This window comes from Neovison vison, chromosome 1 (assembly GCF_020171115.1).
Source record: "Neovison vison isolate M4711 chromosome 1, ASM_NN_V1, whole genome shotgun sequence".
Taxonomy (NCBI): domain Eukaryota; kingdom Metazoa; phylum Chordata; class Mammalia; order Carnivora; family Mustelidae; genus Neogale; species Neogale vison.
Window position 1 is genome coordinate 89,495,847 of NC_058091.1, and position 17,817 is coordinate 89,513,663.

At 54.6% G+C, this 17,817-nt stretch overlaps 2 protein-coding genes across 3 annotated transcripts; one reads left to right on the forward strand and one right to left on the reverse strand.

Moving 5' to 3' along the window:
• The first annotated feature begins 3,222 nt into the window (after positions 1 to 3,222).
• On the forward strand, positions 3,223 to 6,016 carry GNMT (glycine N-methyltransferase). 2 transcript variants are annotated; one of them, XM_044251011.1, is made up of 6 exons: positions 3,223 to 3,428; positions 4,280 to 4,407; positions 4,856 to 4,972; positions 5,183 to 5,331; positions 5,438 to 5,559; positions 5,643 to 6,016. In XM_044251011.1, the coding sequence occupies exons 1-6, from the start codon at positions 3,223 to 3,225 to the stop codon at positions 5,812 to 5,814; spliced, it is 894 nt and encodes a 297-aa protein (XP_044106946.1). In that variant the 3' UTR covers positions 5,815 to 6,016. The 2 variants fall into 2 exon arrangements, with proteins under 2 accessions (XP_044106946.1, XP_044106956.1); XM_044251021.1 differs by having other exon boundaries at positions 5,189 to 5,331.
• A 107-nt stretch (positions 6,017 to 6,123) lies between these two features.
• PEX6 (peroxisomal biogenesis factor 6) lies at positions 6,124 to 17,817 on the reverse strand. The gene is made up of 17 exons (XM_044251058.1): positions 16,908 to 17,817; positions 15,233 to 15,396; positions 14,689 to 14,772; positions 11,149 to 11,251; positions 10,931 to 11,064; positions 10,190 to 10,301; positions 9,634 to 9,842; positions 9,007 to 9,202; positions 8,773 to 8,849; positions 8,500 to 8,632; positions 8,213 to 8,418; positions 8,023 to 8,084; positions 7,676 to 7,784; positions 7,257 to 7,373; positions 7,057 to 7,134; positions 6,780 to 6,919; positions 6,124 to 6,598 (listed from the first exon to the last, which is right to left on the reverse strand). The coding sequence occupies exons 1-17, from the start codon at positions 17,787 to 17,789 to the stop codon at positions 6,462 to 6,464; spliced, it is 2,943 nt and encodes a 980-aa protein (XP_044106993.1). The 5' UTR covers positions 17,790 to 17,817; the 3' UTR covers positions 6,124 to 6,461.

The window sequence follows — 17,817 nt, forward strand, 5'->3', positions numbered from 1 at the left end:
GTGGAAACAAACATTTGTTTTGGGTAACAGTATTGATAATGGAAAAATTCCATTTGGAAAATTGATTGTAATTATCCAAGTGTTCACTCTCTTGAAAAATTTTAAATGTTCAGGATTTGGGGAATGATTAAACAAGTCACATCTACTCAATGTAGTCATTGAAAGCATGATTAAGGCCTGATAATTTAAGGTCAGGAGAAGAAAACATGCTTTTGATGGTTAAAAGTTAAGAAAGAAAAAAGGTACATGAAATGTCATGTGTCTTACGATGTTGACATATTTTTTAATGCCTCTGGATGAGAAAGAGGTCAATAATTATTGACTTTAGAAGAAAAATCTTTTCTTTCAGATGGATGGGGTGCCTGGGTGGCTCAGTCATTGTTAAGCGTCTGCCTTGGCTCAGGTCATGATCCCAGGGTCCTGGGATTGAGCGTACATCGGGCTCCCTGCTCCATAGGAAGCCTACTTCTCCCTCTCCCACTCCCCCTGCTTGTGTTTTCTATCTCTGTGTGTCTCTCTCTGTCAAATAAATAAAATCTTAAAAAAACAAACAAAGTTGGAAAGTATACTTACAAGCTACTCAAAACCTTTATTTATTTTTTTTAGATCCAAATTTACCACTAGTATTCATATTGTTTTAAAAAATCGTACTATAGGGCGCCTGGGTGGCTCAGTCGTTAAGCATCTGTCTTCAGCTCAGGTCATGATCCCAGGGTCCTGTGGTCTACATTGGGCTCTCTGCTTGGTGGGAAGCCTGCTTCTCCCTCTTTCTCCCTCCCCCTGCCGTGTTCCCTCTCTTGCTGTGTCTCTCTGTCAAATAAAAATTTATAAAAAATAAAATAAAAAATCATATTATGGCTGTGTGGGTAAAATTATATGTTTCTTAAAAATTGTAAGCATCAGGGGCGCCTGGGTGGCTCATGGGTTAAGCCGCTGTCTTCGGCTCGGGTCATGATCTCAGGGTCCTGGGGTCGAGTCCAGCATCAGGCTCTCTGCTCAGCAGGGAGCCTGCTTCCCTCTCTCTCTCTCTCTCTCTCTCTCTGCCTGCCTCTCCATCTACTTGTGATTTCTGTCAAATAAATAAATCTAAAAAAAAAAATTGTAAGCATCAATATTTAAATAAAAGACGAGTATTTAAATACAATTCCTTATCAGAATGGAGAGTATGGCCTTTAGCCTCTAAAGGCTGCAAACCAATCACAAAAAAATGTTCTACAGGGGCGCCTGGGTGGCTCAGTGGGTTGAAGCCTCTGCCTTCAGAACAGGTCATGATCCCAGGGTCCTGGGATGAAGCCTGCATCTGGCTCTCTGCTCAGCAGGGAGCCTGCTTCCCTCTCTCTGCCTGCCTCTCTGCCTATTTGTGATCTCTCTCTCTTTGTCAAATAAATAAAAAAATTTTTTTTTAGAGAATGATTATATAATCTTTGGGGTTCCTCTAGCTCCCAGATTCTATAGATAATGAAAGGGTGAGCATAGGGGAGTCTCCTTCATTCTAAATTCCATACCTAGCTCTTTCTGAAGCCCAACAAAGATAGTGGGGAAGGCTGTTCTTGCTGTCTTGGGCTTCACTGGGGGGCATCATATTGCTGAATCTACCTGAGTTTAGGGTCTTGTCCTAGAAAGAGATCTGCTTCACGGAGATGGGTAGATGTGCACCAACAAGTCCAACGGCCAATTTATGAAGTGACAGCGAGCACTGTAACAGCAAGGGCACCAAGCTTTTCCACCCCTAACCCTGGACTTCCCACCCTGTGGGTACCTCTATCGAAAGCAGATAGTGTTTACAAAATTAAAACTTCTAGGGGCACCTGGCTGGCTCAGTTGGTTCAGTGGCGAACTCTCTCTCTCTTTTTTTTTTAACATTTTATTATTTGTCAGAGAGAGAGAGAGCTCGCACAAGCAGGCAGAGGCAGAGAGAAAAGCAGGCTGAGCCGAAGGCAGCAGCTTAACGGACTGAGCCTCCCAGGCATCCCTCAGCGGCCCAACTCTTGATCTCAGGGTCCTGACAAGCCAAGCCGCAGGTGGGGCTTTGTGCCCAGTGCGAGTCTGCTCAGCCCTCTGCCTGCTCTTGTTCTCCACCCACCGCCCCTCCCTGCACTCTGGCAGGCTCTCTAAAATAAGTGAATAGATAAAATCTTAACACAAAACAAAAATTCAAAACTTTTAGGGGTGCCTGGGTGGCTCAGTTGGTTAAGTGCCGGACTCCTGATTTTGGCTGGGGACGTGATCTCAGGGTTGTGAGATGGAGCCAGTGTCCAGCTTTGCACTGGGCATGGAACCTCCTAGAGATTCTCCCTCTCCCTCTGCCCCGCCCCCCCGTCTAAAATTTTTTAAAAATAACAGACTTTAAGGGGCACCTGGCTGGCTCAGTCACAGTAAAGCATGCTACTCTTGATCTCAGGATTGTGACTTTCACCCCCATGTTTGGTGCAGAGATTACTTAAAAATAAAATCTTTAAGAAAAAAAATTTTTTTATTTTTATGTTTACTTATTATTCTTTTCTTTTCTTTTCTTCTTCTTTTTTTTTTTTGTGGTAATGCTGGGTTTCGAACAGGGGCCTCAAACAGCAAATTGTGCTTAGAAGGGTGCCAGTCAGTGAAGAACTGGGAGGAAAGGACCGACCCCGCCTTAGCCGACTTAGGGGAAAGCTTAAGCGTTACCTCCACCACAGATGAGCACCTGCCTCCAGGTGGGCCACGACCCGCTGGGCCAGAACTGCTCCTGGACTTGGGTGGCCGGACTAGCATTATCCCCAGATACTTCCTATTCCTCCCTTTCCTGGCTGACCCGGGCCTCCTTCAGCGGACAGTCCTTCTTTAGATATGCTAATAATTTCCTTCGCCGGGGTCGTTCCAATCCGAGGCGCTGAACTCGGTGTGGACTGGCAAGTTTTTTTTCCTCTCTACCCAATTTAGGTGGCGGTGGAGTGGGCGATCTCACCGCTGCCCCCTCTGCTGGCCCCTCCCGAGTGCTCCAGAGGCCCGGCTTAAAGGGGGTGGGGCTGGGCAGGCCCTTTCCCGCCAAGGGGTCGCCCGGGGGACGGGATCTTCCCGCAGGCTAGAAGGGCTGGTTCGCTTCGCCGGGTGGTGCCCTCCCCGGGGCGGCAGCCCAGCAGGGGCGTGTCCCCGCGCTCACCTGCCATTGGGCAGGTGGGGCGGCCGGCCTTGGGCAGGGCCGGACTATATAAATGCGGAGCGGCGCCCGGCCAGGCGCGCGGCAGGATGGTGGACAGCGTGTACCGCACCCGCTCGCTGGGGGTGGCGGCCGAAGGGCTCCCGGACCAGTACGCGGACGGAGAGGCGGCGCGCGTGTGGCAGCTCTACATCGGGGACACCCGCAGCCGCACGGCCGAGTACAAGGCCTGGCTACTCGGGCTGCTGCGGCAGCACGACTGCCAGCGGGTGCTCGACGTGGCCTGCGGCACCGGGTGAGCCGGGGAGGGGGGCGGCGGCGGGGGGCGGGCGGGGGGACCTCGGCCAGGCTCGTCCGGCCGCCTCCTCCGGCGACCCGCAGCCGGACGGGGACGGGCGGCGGGATAGAGCGGGCGGGAGGCGGGGCGGAGGGCACCCAGGGTGCGAGGGGGGTGTGGGCACCGCAGGGTGGGGACTCAGGGTGGGGACTGCCGGGCGCCTCGCGGCGACGCGGTGGCCGGGCTTTGGAGCTAGACCGGCGGAAGCTCTCACGGGTGCTGGCTCTGGCATGGCTCCCCAGGTATGGCCTTGGGCAGTGTTAACAGTTAACATTCGTTCAATATTTGACTGTGCCACGCGCTGTGCCAGGAGCTGTCCACAGGTCCGCGTTTAAGGTCCTCACAAAACCTCATGAGCTAGGGAATGCTGTCCCGTTTACAGTGGTCAGAAACCTGCCTCAGAGGAGTGAAGGCCCTCTACCTAGTAGAGAGGAGATTCAGACCTGGGTGGGTCCGGGTCTGGCCTATGCTCCAAACCCCCAGGCTGTACTACCTCCCCAGGCATGGGTCCTCAGTTTGCCCCATCTCTCCAGTGGGGCTAACACCAGTTACCAGGGTTGTCAGGAGGATTAGTGCACACTGATAGGGTGCCTGGCTCTGAATGGGTGCTAAAAAAACAAAACGGGAAGTCGCTACCTGGTGATAACACACGGATGTGAGGAACCTCATTCGAGGTAGGTGGAGAGGGCCTGGGGAGATGTGGAAGAAGATGAGTGGAGGAGATGGAAGTGTCCAGCATAGGGTCTCCTCCTTGCCTTCCTAGGCCCCCTGACTGCCCCTCTCTGCCTTTCCCCTCCGGCCCTGCCCAGGGTGGACTCCATCATGCTGGTGGAAGAGGGCTTCAGCGTGACCAGTGTAGACGCCAGTGACAAGATGCTGAAGTACGCGCTTAAAGAGCGCTGGAACCGGAGGCATGAGCCGGCTTTCGACAAGTGGGGTACGCAGGTCCAATCCGGCCCTCCCTGCCCAGCACCCCAGGGTGCAGTACTTTCTGCCCCGGGCTCCTTTAGCTCCTGTGGCTGGAGTGCTTGATTTCCTTAAGGCGACAGCAAAATTACTTTCATTTCCCGGGAAAGGGAGGCTCAGGCACCAGAATGAGGTATCTGGTAACGAGGGGCTAGTTTTAATGAAGTTTGTAGGGTCTTCTCCTTTCTCCCAGATAAAAACCGGGAATCGCAGAGCCATTCTTCCCAATCACAGCTTCCTCCCCCTTTGACTCCTTCTCCCCTTCACCCTCCATTTCCATAATGACCCCATTCCCCTAACTGGATAGGGAATCCCCGTGTATCTTGAAGGGGAAACTGACGCAGGACTGCACTTGGTGTAGGTGGGTACTGCTGGGGCCATGGGGCCACCCTGATCCCTCTTCCCCTTCCTGGCCCCAGTCATTGAAGAAGCCAACTGGATGACCTTGGACAAAGATGTGCCCCAGCCACCAGGGGGTGGCTTTGATGCGGTCATCTGCCTTGGAAACAGTTTTGCCCACCTGCCAGACTGCAAAGGTGAGAGGGGGTGTGGCCTGGATCCTGGCCCCTGCTTTGAGCTCTGCCTCTTTCCACAGACCCTCTGGGTGCCTGCTCTTTTGTCAGAGCAGACTGTTTTCTGCTCCACTCTGCCTTGGCATCGGTATCCCCAGGGAGGAGGAGGAAGATGGGAGGGAGACTGGACCCCAGGGCTCTCGGCAGACGCAGCCTCTCTGCCCCCATCCTGAGCTCCAGGAGACCAGAGCGAACACCAGCTGGCGCTGAAGAACATCGCGAGCATGGTGCGTTCTGGGGGCCTGCTGGTCATTGACCATCGCAACTACGACCACATCCTCAGCACAGGCTGTGCACCCCCAGGAAAGAACATCTACTATAAGGTGGGGGTCCCCGAGGGTGGGAGGCCTAGAAGGAGGGGATGGCATCCTGGGGTCCAGGTCCCCCAGTGGTTGCAGAGGCTAATGTAGCCTGTCCCGCCACCTACAGAGTGACCTGACCAAGGACATCACAACGTCCGTGCTGACTGTGAACAACAAGGCCCACATGGTGACCCTGGACTATACAGTGCAGGTGCCAGGGGCTGGCCAGGATGGTTCCCCTGGCTTGAGGTAGCCCTGGGCTCGCTGGGGGGTAGGGGTGGGGCGTTGCTGAGGCTGCCAGTCTTCACAGCTACCTGGGGGCTCTGTTGCAGTAAGTTCCGGCTCTCCTACTACCCACACTGTTTGGCTTCCTTCACGGAGTTGCTCCGAGCAGCCTTCGGGGGCAAGTGCCTGCACAGCGTCCTGGGTGACTTCAAGCCTTACAAGCCGGGCCAGGCCTACATTCCTTGCTATTTCATCCACGTGCTCAAGAGAACAGACTGAGCGCTGAGCGAGGCCTCAGCTCCTACAACCCTCTGCCCAGGCCTGCCCTATCTGGCTGGGGAGGTGGGGACCAGGGGTCCCATACAGAGGGCAGCCCCCAGCACAGATCCTGGGGTCTGGGGAGGGGCAGACTGCTGCTGTAGGTGTAGGGATTTGGGCAAATGGAAGCGTGAGCAATACAGTCTGTGCCTTTTTCGTTTTCTGCACGCCTTGTGTTTGGGTCAGAAGGCTCCAGCTCCCGGAGGTGCCCTCCCTTGGCCTTACTCCTTCCACAAGCTCTTCTGCGCCAGCCGTTCAGACCACAACCAGCAGGGGGCAGCATAGACTTTATTTTCAGCCAAGACTGGGCTCCCTCTGGGGCCCAACCTCTGCGCTCCATCCAGGCCCAAGCTCCTCCTCCTGAGCAGGGTGTCTTTAGTCCTGGAGCTGGAGCTGGCATGGAAGGACAAACCCGTAGGCGGGGGTGATGCCCTTTGAGCGCTTGTGGGGCTGCTCGGCTCCGGCTCCGAGGGCGTCTGCCTGGAGGCAGGCAGCCTTTGGGTGCGACAGCAGCAGGCGGAGAAGGAGCCCTTTGCTCTCTACAGAGTCTGCGGGGTTACCTAGCACCTTCGGCCCTCGTGGGGCGGGGGCCGGACGGCAGGAGGCTCCTAGCAGGCCGCAAACTTGCGCTGGCTGCGCTTGTACCTGAGCAGTTCCTGCTCGCTGACGGACGGCTGCAGCCGGGCGGCGGCCTGCAGCAGGTCCTCCATGGTGAGGAGCAGTGCCGAGCTCCCGGCCTCCAGCCCTGGTGGGGGGAGACGAGGGGGAAATGGCCTGTGGTCTGGGTCCGAGGAGGACGGAGCCTTGGGGTGGGCCCCTTCTTGCCCAGAGCCCCCAGATGTCAGTAGTCCCTCCTCTGAAATCCAGGAGCAGGCCTGGATCCCATTAGCTTTTTGGTCCACCTCTGGGGCTGGCAAATGGCTCACCTTCTTCCAGGTCCCGGACCCTGCGTTTGAGGGCAGCTGTCATGGCATCAGAGCAGAGGGAGTAGAGGTCTGCCCCTGTCAGCTGGGGAGGGCAGCGATCCAGCACGTTCACCAAGCTCACGGAAGGTTCTAGCTTGAATCTGTTGTGCCGGCAGAGGAAAGAAATGGTTGAGTCTGTCAAAAGGCATCCTGGACCAGCTTATTCTGCACATTGCCTTTATTCCCTAACCATCCCAAGGCCCAAGGCCCCTCAGAGTCTCCTGCTAACGGGGCATACTTGCGTGTGATGGCACTTAGAACACGGAGCTGGGAGGCACGGTCCTCGCTCACTCCCACGAACACCAGCTTGTCAAATCTGTAGGGAAACGGGCAGGCATGAGTGTCAGAGAGCCCAGCGCCAGGGTGGAGGGGGCACAGGCTGGGGCTCGGGCCAGGCCCAGGTGGGCATGGTTGAGGTGAGCGGTTCAGGGTGTGCACCTGCCGGGCCGCAGAAGGGCAGGGTCCAGGAGGTCTGGTCTGTTGGTGGCTCCGATCACAAACACATCCTGAGTGCTGTGAAGACCATCCAGCTCGGCCAGGAGCTGAGACACCACCCTGCAAGTGAGGACATGGAGCCAGAGTGTCCTTGGCCCTTCCCTAGCCTCTGCCCTGCCTGTGGGGCCCCTCCTCGCCAGGCCTTCCCCAAGGGGCCACCGACACAGCTGGGTCCTGTGTACCCCTCCATGCATGCCCCCTGTTCTCAGTGTCCCCCACCCAACCCCACGGCCCCCTTTTCTCTGTTTCACTATTTCGGAACTGGGATGGCTGGCAAGCTCTGGGCTCTATAAAGACTGCCGCAACCTGTCTCCCGTCCCTCTGCCTTAGACCCCAGACTCCAATCTGGCTGAGACCCCCACCTGTCCATCACACCTCCAGAGTCTCCGCTTCGCCCCCGGCTCGGGGCCAGGGAGTCCAGCTCATCGAAGAAGATAATGCACGGAGCTGCGGCCCTGGCCCTGGCAAACACTGAGGAGAGAAAGGGACCCAAAGGAGGGGGAAGCTCAGGGGGATCTGAAGTCAGGCGATGGAGGAGGGGAGCCAGGAGTGACAATTCGTCACTCTAGGTGCTAGGCCACTCTGGGCAGGTCCTCTTGTAGAAAGGACCATGAGGCGGTGCAAAGACTAGGAGCCACCAGAGGGCAAGGGAGGCACAAGGGCCATTAGGGTTTGGGAAGAGCTAGAAGCCTGGCCCCTCCTTGCTCACCTTCTCGCACATTCTCCTCACTCTGACCCACATACATGTTGATGAGCTCAGGCCCCTTCACACTGAGGGAGGGGATAAGATTCATCAGATGCGTAAGCACACAACTGACCTCCCAGCCAGCCTCCCTCCGGCTCCCCAGCCTCTGGAAGCTCCCAGTCCACCCACCACCCCTTCCACACCCCCTCGCCACCTGAGGAAGGTAAGGCAGCATTCGGTGGCTACTGCCTTGGCCAGGAGGGTCTTGCCCGTGCCAGGCGGACCATGGAGCAGAAGGCCCGAGCGCCTGAGGCCCAGGCTCAGCAGCTCGGGGTGCTCTAGAGGGAGCTGAATGGTCTCCAGAATCTCCTTTTTCACCTCCTGCAGCCCGCCCACATCATGCCAGGATACCGAGGGGATCTAGGAGATGGAAAGTATGTGGTTGGGGGCAGGGTAGTGGAGAGAACTCCTGTCCTACCTCTGAGGACCTGGAGTCTCTACCTTGGGGGCTCCAATGGCCTGGGAATGAGCTGTCTGCAGCTGCTCTAGTGCCTGCCCGAAATCCTCAGCCAGGAGAGGAAAGCCAGCAGCACACAGCTCCCCCTCGTCCTCCTCAGTCAAGCCACCTGCCGAGCTGCAAAGAGAAACCCAAGAGGACCTCTGGAGGAGCTGACCAGAAGCATCCTCCCCAACATGGTCCTCCTCCCCCTTCCCCAACTCCCACCCTCCTCCTCCGTATTTCCTCTTGCCTCCTTTCCCTCCCAGTTTTCTCACCCCGAGTTCTTGATCCTGGCGCAGGCTGCCCGGCTGCTGTGGGTCAAAAGGGCATAGAGATCCCCTACCACGAAGCCCTGGGGAAGCACAGGAGAGGGCACGGGAGCTGGGCACAGCAGGAAGGAACCCTCAGAAGCCGGCCCCCCAGCAGGAACAGAGGCCCCGGGCTGAAGCCCGCAGGGGCAGGGCAGCGGGACTGGGGCGCGGGGGTGCGTGCCTCTTCAGGGTACTCACTGCACACCGCCGTGCCAGCTGCGTCAGGTTCACCTCTTGGCCCAGGGGAAGGTGGGCGGTGAGGGCTCGCAGGACACTGAGCCGCTGCCCCTCTGACAACACGGGCACCTCCAGCTCGTGAGGAAACGCCGTCTGCACATCGGCGGGCAGGTCCTGGGCCTGGCTCGTGGTAGCCACGACCAGCAGGGGTGGGCGGCTGCAGACACAGAACCGGCGCTGAGGGCCAGAGCGTGGCTGGTGGCCCCTGAGGGCTGTCTTGTGGTGAGGCTGGTGCAGTGGTGTAGGGAGGTGGGTGGGTGCTGGGGTGTGAGAGGGAGCTGGGCACCCCAAAGCTTCCTGCAGGGGCTCCATGGGCACACCTGAGAGGGAGACCTGTGACCGCCCCCTCACACAGGGAGCTGAGGGGAGACGCTGTGCTTTTCCTCTAACGTGGTGCTCCCCACGAAATACTAGGGACCGCATCATCCCCCTCCCTCTGGATACCCCAAGCCCCTCAGCTCAGGACTGCCAGGAGGACAGCCAAATGGGCGAGAGGTCTGAGAAGCCACTGAGGAAGAGAAGACAACAGGCTGAAGAGAGGTGGGGGGGCTGGGCCCCGCCCTTTACAGACCCAGCTCTGCACAATACCTGGTGAGGGGGTCCTCATCGAGGAGGAGGCGACGCAGCGTGGCCACCACACGGGTGTCCTCCCCTAGCCCGTCACGGTCCCGGCCCAGGAGGTCCACGGCTGTCAGCAACAAAACCGCAGGCCGGCAGCACCGGGCCCGGGAGAAGGCGGCCTGCAGCTTCATCTCCACAGCCCCACTGCTGTCTGCACAGAGGCTAGAGCAGGGCACCTGGGGACAAGGTGGCCTGTGAGCAAAGGGCAGGCGTGATGGAGGCAGAAAGGGCAGGGACAGGAGCCACAAGAAGAGGCGGAAAATCTTTTTTTAGAGGGCGGAGACGGGAGCAGTAACACTGGCCAAGTGGTACCTCTTCTTTACCCTGACCTCAGTCCCTGGACCGCCTGTCACAATCTTCAAACCCCCTTTTTTTTGAAAGTATCTTTCAGTAGCGGAGAATCATGGGAATATGTCTGACCTGCTCAGTTCCTGGGGCCAGACTGGTGGCCAGAAGGGGGAGGGGAGAGGGAAACTCCAGGCCAGGAGGTGTACTTGGGGTTCAACTCTCCAGGTACCCTCACCTTCAGCAGGTGGAGCCCGAGGCGGCTACAGGCTGCAGTGACAGCTGTGGTTTTCCCACTGCCCGGGGGGCCCCGGAGAAGAACACTGCTGGTTCCTGTCAACAGAGCACCTCTGCAACCAGAGAACAGACACTTGTCTTTTCTATTCTGCTCAAATTGAGAGCCCTCAGTAACAGAGGGACCCTTGGATCGAGAAAGCAGGCACTCCCCTCCTTGTAGGCCCCTTCCTCCTCCAGGGCTGCTGCCCCGTGGTGAGGCTGTAGTTCCCATGCCACCTGTGGGGCTCTGGCAGGGGCAGGGAGCGTACCCAGCAGCCAGGACCGTTCCCTTTTGTCATCGCTGCCTTCAGTAAAGCCTTGACTACTATGTCTGGTCTGGACTATATTGAGAGGAGGGAGGGCAGGGTCTGTGTCTACACATAGGCCAGCAGCTGTGTCATTTGGTGAAGGCCAGCATGGCTAGTGGGCTCCCCACGGGGAAGGGCAATCTCCAAGACAGCTGTCCCCGGTGGAGATTCTGCTTCCACAGCCAACCCTGGAGGGTAGAGGTTACCTCCAGGAAAGAGCCTAGGAATCTGCCTACAGAAAGGACGTGGGCTAGTGGCCTGGGCATACTGGTCTGAGGGAGGACCACCAATCTTATGCTGGCCAGCGCATTAGGGACTGCTTGTCCAGCCCACTGCCCCTCCAGAGATGTCCCGAGCAGGCTTCTCTCATACCCTGGGGCCGCAGCCTCACTCACCCCGGCTGGAGGCGAGGCTTCAGGGCAGCACAAAGCTCAGTCACCAAGGTTTCCAGGCCTGGAGGTGACAGGCTGTTCCAGGGAGTGGATTCTCCTGAAGTGAGACTGGGAACAGGGCTCAGGGTAGAACCCACCTGTGCAAGGTGGGAGGAAGCTTTAGTGTCTGGAAGCTGTTTCTGTCCCTTTTCCCAGGCCTAGTCCCATCCCCAGGGCCTCACCAGGTACAAGGAGGTATGAGCCGTGTCCGCCAAGTAGGCTCCGGTCGGCCCATCCGGAGCTTCACCGACAGTTTTCTTCACTTTAAAAAACATTTCCCGCCACCTGCAGAAAAGAAGCCCAATGAACTGCAGATCCAGAGCCCACATACGTCCCTCCCAAAAGGACAAGGTGGCTGTCTCCAGCGCAGAGGTGGACCGCAGGGACAAACTCAAGAGCAGCACAAACAACTGCCCCCAGACCCAGCAGGGGGTTGGGGGGGAAGATAAGGGAGAGCAAGTAGTGGTCCTTCTTAGCTCCCTGGCAGGCTCCTGCGCATTTTGAGGGCAGGAGCAAGAGCTGTCCCCCATATCCCTCATGACAACCATCAGAGAGCCTTGGGGTGTTTCTCCAGGTAAATGGCCCCCCCTACAGTTCCAGTGGGAGAAGCCACAGCTGCACTGAGCAAATGATCATGTGACCATTTTTTTTTAAAAGATTTTATTTATTTATTTGACAGAGATAGAGAGAGATCACAAGTAGGCAGGGAGGCAGGCAGAGGCAGAGGCAGGCTCTCTCAGCAGAGCAGAGAGCCCAACATGGGGCTCCATCCCAGACCCTGGGATCATGACCTGAGCTGAAGGCAGAGGCTTTAACCCACTGAGCCACCCAGGCACCCCTCATCTGACCATTTTCAAAGGCTTCAGAACACAGTCTTCCCCCTGCCAATTCATACAAAGCCTTCCAAAACCTCAGCAGGAAGGGGCCCTTGGCTCTTATCCGGTAATCCACAAAATTGAATTGCAGATTCCTTATTAAAGACATCTAATGATTTTCCATTTTGGCTGCACATTAGAATTATCTGTGAAACTTGGGAACATCAACATCTCCTACATATTGTATGATTCCATTCGACAGACTGGTATTTGCTGGGGCTGTGGGAAGGAGGGAGTAGGTAGGGTCTGCTAATGGGAAGGGGTTTGGGGGAGGGATGAAAATGTTCTGGAATTAGATACTGGTGTTGGTTGCAAAATCTTACGAATATAGTAAAAGCTACTGAGTGGTACGCTTTAAATGTATGAATGAGATCACAATTTTTAAAAAAGTAGTCTCAATGCCCAGTGTGGGGCTTGAACTTATGACCCTGAGCTCAAGAGTTGCATGCTCTACTGATTGAGCCAGCCAGGCAGGCCCCAACCTCACCTTGACTTTGCGTCAATAGGTCTGCGCAGGGCTCAAGCATCTGTAGTTTTGAAAGCTCCTCTCAGCCATAACCAGGGCTGTGCATTCACTGGCTAGTCTCAGAGTGAGTTGGGGCCACTCAGCCTAAGTAGGGTGCAGTGGGGAGCAGATAGTAGTTACTAGCCCAATCTTCCAGAAAAGAAACGATGAATGACTCCCCTCTTTAATCCTAGGGGGAAAGGCAATGACTTGGCCCAGACTCTAACTTGGGCCTCTTTAAGCTCCAGTCCATGTAAATTCTTTTGTTCACATTGTCTCATTGATAAAGCTGCTTACTCTGGCAGCAAGTGGGGTGTATGGGAATAACTCCAGGTGGAGGGGAGAAGCATACTAGATTGGTACTATGAACTCTGGCAGTTATTAGGGTAGGCAGATATCGTGATAAAAAGTGGAACATAGGGAAGCCAGTGTCTTCCTGTTATTCAGTATTAATGAACAGTGGGTAGTTCTAGAACCTGGCATCTCAAACCTGAGTCACAGTGCACAAGGTGAGCAGTGGAATCCAAGGATGAACAACACTGTGGAAGGCTAGGGGGAATTCTCCCCTTCCACAGACAGCAGGACCATCTTGGTAAGTACAAGGACCAGACCTCTTGAACATATCTGGGTATTGGGGAACGCTGGGTTGTGTTCTCAAGACAGTGGAGCTGGATCCTGCTGGCTTGTTCTGGGGGAGCAGAACCATGGAAGAGCTTGCAGAGACCACAGCACCACCACTGGAATTCCAGTCCAGGGATCACAGGACTCCCCAGCAAAGGCTTCCCTTACCAGGTTTGGGGCAGGAAGGCTAAAGCACCCATCTCTGTCTGTCTTTGGACCCACCTGCCCACCCTAATTCTGCTTTCCAGGACCTGCTCAGTGGGAAGAACTGTGGGCTCAGCACCCAGAGGAGGGAGGCAGGTCTCTACAGGGCTGGAACAGCAGAGACCCGGGAACAGAACAGGCTTGCTGGTCTGTCTCAGAAGGGCCCAGTGTCTACTTTCCTTTGAAGTACAAAGGGTGGGCCTTCTGTAGTTTTCCTACAGAAAGCTAGCTCGTAGATATTGGCTATATTTAAGATGGGAGACACAAACAGGAAGTAACTAATACACATCAGCCTGGCATTTTCTACCAGGCCCCAGTTGTAGATTAGATTTGGGAAAGCTCAAAGAGGTGCCATGAGGATTAAATGGGGTTACAAAGGGCACTATTAGGCCCTCGCGTGGGTACCACAGCTCTGAATAAACTGAGCTCTGAATGTTGACCAAGAATGAATCAGGCACTCCACACAAGGCATCTCTCCCGGCAAAGGACCCAGGCCAAGACCTTGGGCATGCCAACTCGTACACCTCAGTTCCTTCTGGCTGGCTGGCACCACCTCATTGAAATCCCCTGTGAACGTTGGATTAGCATGTCTATCGGTTGTGTTCTCCTTCTAGTACATGGCTACAGAAAATCAGTCTTGGGGTATCAGGCTATGCATTCTCCTGCTTCACAGAAAACCAAAGCAGTCTCTGAATTCCTTGCCTTCCATTTTACATGGAACCTCTGTGATTAGTTATCTACAGGGGGAGAAAGGTTGGACTCCTTGTTTTGGGTGCTTGGGTCACTTACACTTAATTTCTCGCTCCTTATTGAGAATAAGGAGAAAGAGGCAGCTTTTCAATGACAGCATCAATCTGTCTCTCCCTTATTTTGGGAGATGGGATTGAAAAGCTGCATGTGCACACACCATTAATTAGGGCAGAAATCAAAGCCCAGGTCTCCTTATGTTGAGTATATGGCAGGCATGGCCCGAAACCTGGCCCAAATGACCCTGCGGTTGTGAATGAAAAGCAAGGAATCTCATGTTGGTCTAGGTCCTTAAACTTCTTAATGCTTTCCTTTACCTATGACCACTCAATTATTTGAGGATAAATACCTCCCGAAGGCAGCAGGCAGTGGTTCTTAATCTTTTTTTAGTCCTGTGAACCTGAGAACCTTCCTGAGAACCTGAAGAAAGCATGTACCTTTTCTCTAGAAAAATGTACATGACAGGGGCACTTGGGGGTGCTCAGTGAGTTAAGTGTCTGCCTTCAGCTCTGGTTATGATCCCAGGGTCCTGGGGTAGAGCCCCAAATCAGGCTCCTTGCTCAGTGGGGAAGTCTGCTTCTCCCTCTCCCTCGGCCCCTCCCCTGTGCTCATGTTCTCTCTCTCAAGTAAATGAATAAAATCTTTTTAAAAATGTACATGACAACAAAGGTTTCTTATATACAAAATTATTTCACTTGTGGGGAGGTGATCATAGAACTCTTGCACCCAGGTTAGGAATCCCAGCTGTAGGATAAGAGGCAGGTGCGTACCTGGGCAGTTTTTCTGGGCTTCCTTCCAGGATCTCTACTTGCCCAACTGTTGGCACACACAGAACATCCCCTTCCTGGACTGCCCTGCAACACAGCAGTGGCCCTGGTCAGCTCACAATGAGAGTCAAGAACATGGGCCAACGCATCCGCACATGTCTACTCCCAACCCGCAGACCATAGGGGCCTACTGCCCACTCAGATATTCCAAGCAGTTGTCCAGACACCAGGTCTGACCTAGAATGAGCTGGGGGGGAATGGCAGAGAGGCTAGAAAGGGGGACTCAGCAGTAAGGGCAGAGCAGGATCCTGGCTCTTTGCAGGCCCTCTCAAATCAAAGAGGTTTCTCAGTTTAGAATGTCCAGATTCACCTTCTGGAACCAATTTCTCTTCTACTGACCACCTGCCACACAAAGAGGCATCTAGCCACAGTATTGCCAAAAATGTGGCTTTGTAAAGTCAGAGGCTCTGTGGGACCGGATTCTAAGGCATGGGATAGAAGAGCAAGGGTGAGATGCTATCCTCCTGACAGGGGGTAAGCAGCTAACCTGGGTGTCTGAAAGTGCCGGTAAAGAACACGGTCGTAATTTCCGTTGGTGCTGTAATGTGGAGAGGACACAATTTCGATGTGTAACTCTTTGGCAAACAGAGGCCCAGACAGCAGTGAACAGCTTCCATTGTCTTCAGGGGTTCTGGAGCCTTCCAAGTACCTCTATCAGAGAAATAACCACCACCTTACAACCTTCTTCCAAGGAGTCAGGCTCTGCCCCACCTTAACTGTAGCAGCCAACATTTCTCTTTGCATCCTCCAGCCACAGGGCCTGTGGGACGGGAGGCCTAAGGTAGCCAGAATGAATTCCTGTATCTTCCCTAGAAACAGAAACCTCTCCTTCTCATGGGACCCTGCTCCTCAGAGATTTCTGACTCTAGCTCCAAAAAGCTCCCCAGTACGAATAACCTTTCTGCAATACCTTTAAGTTGACCCTGAGCCAGGAAAATTACAAAGACATTTAATTTCCACAAGTCCTTTTGAGTGACACCAGGCAGCAACTGGAATTGGTATTAATTGGACATTAGTGGGGCCACTGAATTCAGGCTGTGGGAAAAGGATATGATCTCACTGAAGCTAAAGGGATTGGTTCAGCTAAATGAGATGAACCTCAGTGAGCTGTCCTCAGTCTGAGGACTCCAGTTTCTCCACCATTCAAAGGGAAACCCACACCTGACTCCCATTCATGCATATCTTATATCCTTCTTGACATCTTAGAGCACTAATTGGCTATGCCAGCATTATCTAACAGAAGTTTCTACAGTGACAGAAATGTTACCTACATGTGCTATTGAGTATTTGACACGTAACTGAAGCAACCGAAGAACCGAGTTTTGAATTTTATTTAGTTTTAATTAATTTAAAAAGCCACACTGTGGCTAGCGGCTTCCATATTGGACAGTATAGGTTTAAACCATACATCTAGGTGCCTAATTAAACAGTAAACTATTTGTCCCCCCAAATACAATGATCTTCTTGAAGTAATCTCTTTAAAGGCAGAAAGAAAATTTCTCTTGGGTATATTTACTAAAATATTAAAACCAAATACCAAGCACTAAAGAGAATATCGAGCCCTCCCCTCCGAGGAATTTACAATATATAACTGAGTACTAGACAGAGTACATAATTAATCATAAAGGGACAGAAAATAAATGCCCTAAGAAAGGTACAAAACGCTATAGGAGAAAGAAGTCATGTTAAATATACGGTAAGATCATGTAAGGCTTTGAGAAGAAGGTGGTGTCTTTCGATGGGCTTTGAAGGAAAGGATGGTAGGACTTTAACAGATGAGGCTAGCAGAAAAGGAAGGAATTTGAAGACCAGAATAAGCATGAGCAAAAGAAATGAGGTATCATCCTCTATATTACTCAGTACAATCCTGGATACACTGTAACCAATTCAACAAACAACTGATTAAACAGATTAATATACTGTATATACCTGGTAACTTGAGGATGACTCTTTCCTTTCATCTGAATAGATGAAAGCCCTTCCCATGTGCTACTACACCGTGGAGGATTATATTTTGATTACAGAGATAAATAAGACTAAGAGACATTAAGATTTAAGAAGTAAGTGATCTAAACTCTACAGCTCTCTTCTTCCAATTTAGTTTAGATAAGGAAGAGGGAATAAGGAGTGGAAGCATTCCTAACCTCAGTCCTGTATCCTACCTGAATTCTGAGCTCTCCCACTTCCAGGAGATCACAGCCGAGATTAAAAGCCAGAGTGGCAGGCACGAGGGCCAGTCCGTCTGCGAGGGGCTCTCCCGGCTGTCCAGAGCCGGGTCCCAGCCTTTCAGAGAGGTCCCAGCGAGGCTCTAGGACCTGAACCTTGGCCAAATGTGGCTGGGAAGTGTTAGAAGATTCTCCCGCCCGGGTCACCCATACCCATTCGCCCTGGAAGAGGCCCAGGCTACGGAGACAGCTCCGGCTTACTCCGAGCGAATCTCCAATCCCTCCCAGAACTCCCCGCAGTCTCCGGACTGTGCGGTTAACCGCGAAGGAGGACACCACGGGTGGGGGTGGGGGCCGGCTGCTGTCCCTAGCCTCCTGACCCAGTTTGGCTCGCCCACGGAGCTCAGTCACAGCTAGTCGCGTCCCTGGGCCCAGCAGCCCTTGCAACGCCGGCCGCGTCTCCAGCACCCGCGGTCCGGGCACTGGCAGGGCCTCTCCGCGCCGCACCAGCAGCGGCCCGATTCGCGGTCCCAGTCCGGGCCCCGGCGAGGTGCCAAGCAGCGCCCAGCCTAGCGCCGGAGGCCGCCGCACAGGCCGCGCCCGCACCCACGCCCCGGAGCCCAGAGCCAGTAGCCGCAGCAGCGCGCGGCTAACCAGTAGCTTCGGGGGCCCTGGACCCTGCTCCTCGGTCTCCGCGCCCGGCCCCTCCAGGGCCGCCACTAACAGCGCCGGCCCTGCGGGGCTCTCCTCTGCGGGCCGCAGGGCTAGCACCAGGCCCAGCCCCGCCTCAGGCCACGGGCCCCCGGGGGGCAGCAGCACCGCCAACGGGGGTGCCTCGGTCGGGAAGGGCTCCAGGACCCGCAACACTGCCAGCGCCATGGTGACAGGAGACCAACGAGGAAGGGGA

Excerpts from the sequence above, each read along its gene's own strand:
- PEX6 (XM_044251058.1), bottom strand. The coding sequence starts at position 17,789 with ATGGCGCTGGCAGTGTTGCGGGTCCTGGAGCCCTTCCCGACCGAGGCA. Across the intron at positions 15,397-16,907 it reads TGGGAGAGCTCAGAATTCAG|AGGTACTTGGAAGGCTCCAG; the intron begins GTAGGATACAGG and ends TTTCTCTGATAG. Across the intron at positions 11,065-11,148 it reads CTCATACCTCCTTGTACCTG|GTGGGTTCTACCCTGAGCCC; the intron begins GTGAGGCCCTGG and ends CACCTTGCACAG.
- GNMT (XM_044251011.1), top strand. The coding sequence starts at position 3,223 with ATGGTGGACAGCGTGTACCGCACCCGCTCGCTGGGGGTGGCGGCCGAA. Across the intron at positions 4,408-4,855 it reads GCCGGCTTTCGACAAGTGGG|TCATTGAAGAAGCCAACTGG; the intron begins GTACGCAGGTCC and ends TCCTGGCCCCAG. Across the intron at positions 4,973-5,182 it reads CCACCTGCCAGACTGCAAAG|CTCCAGGAGACCAGAGCGAA; the intron begins GTGAGAGGGGGT and ends CCCCATCCTGAG.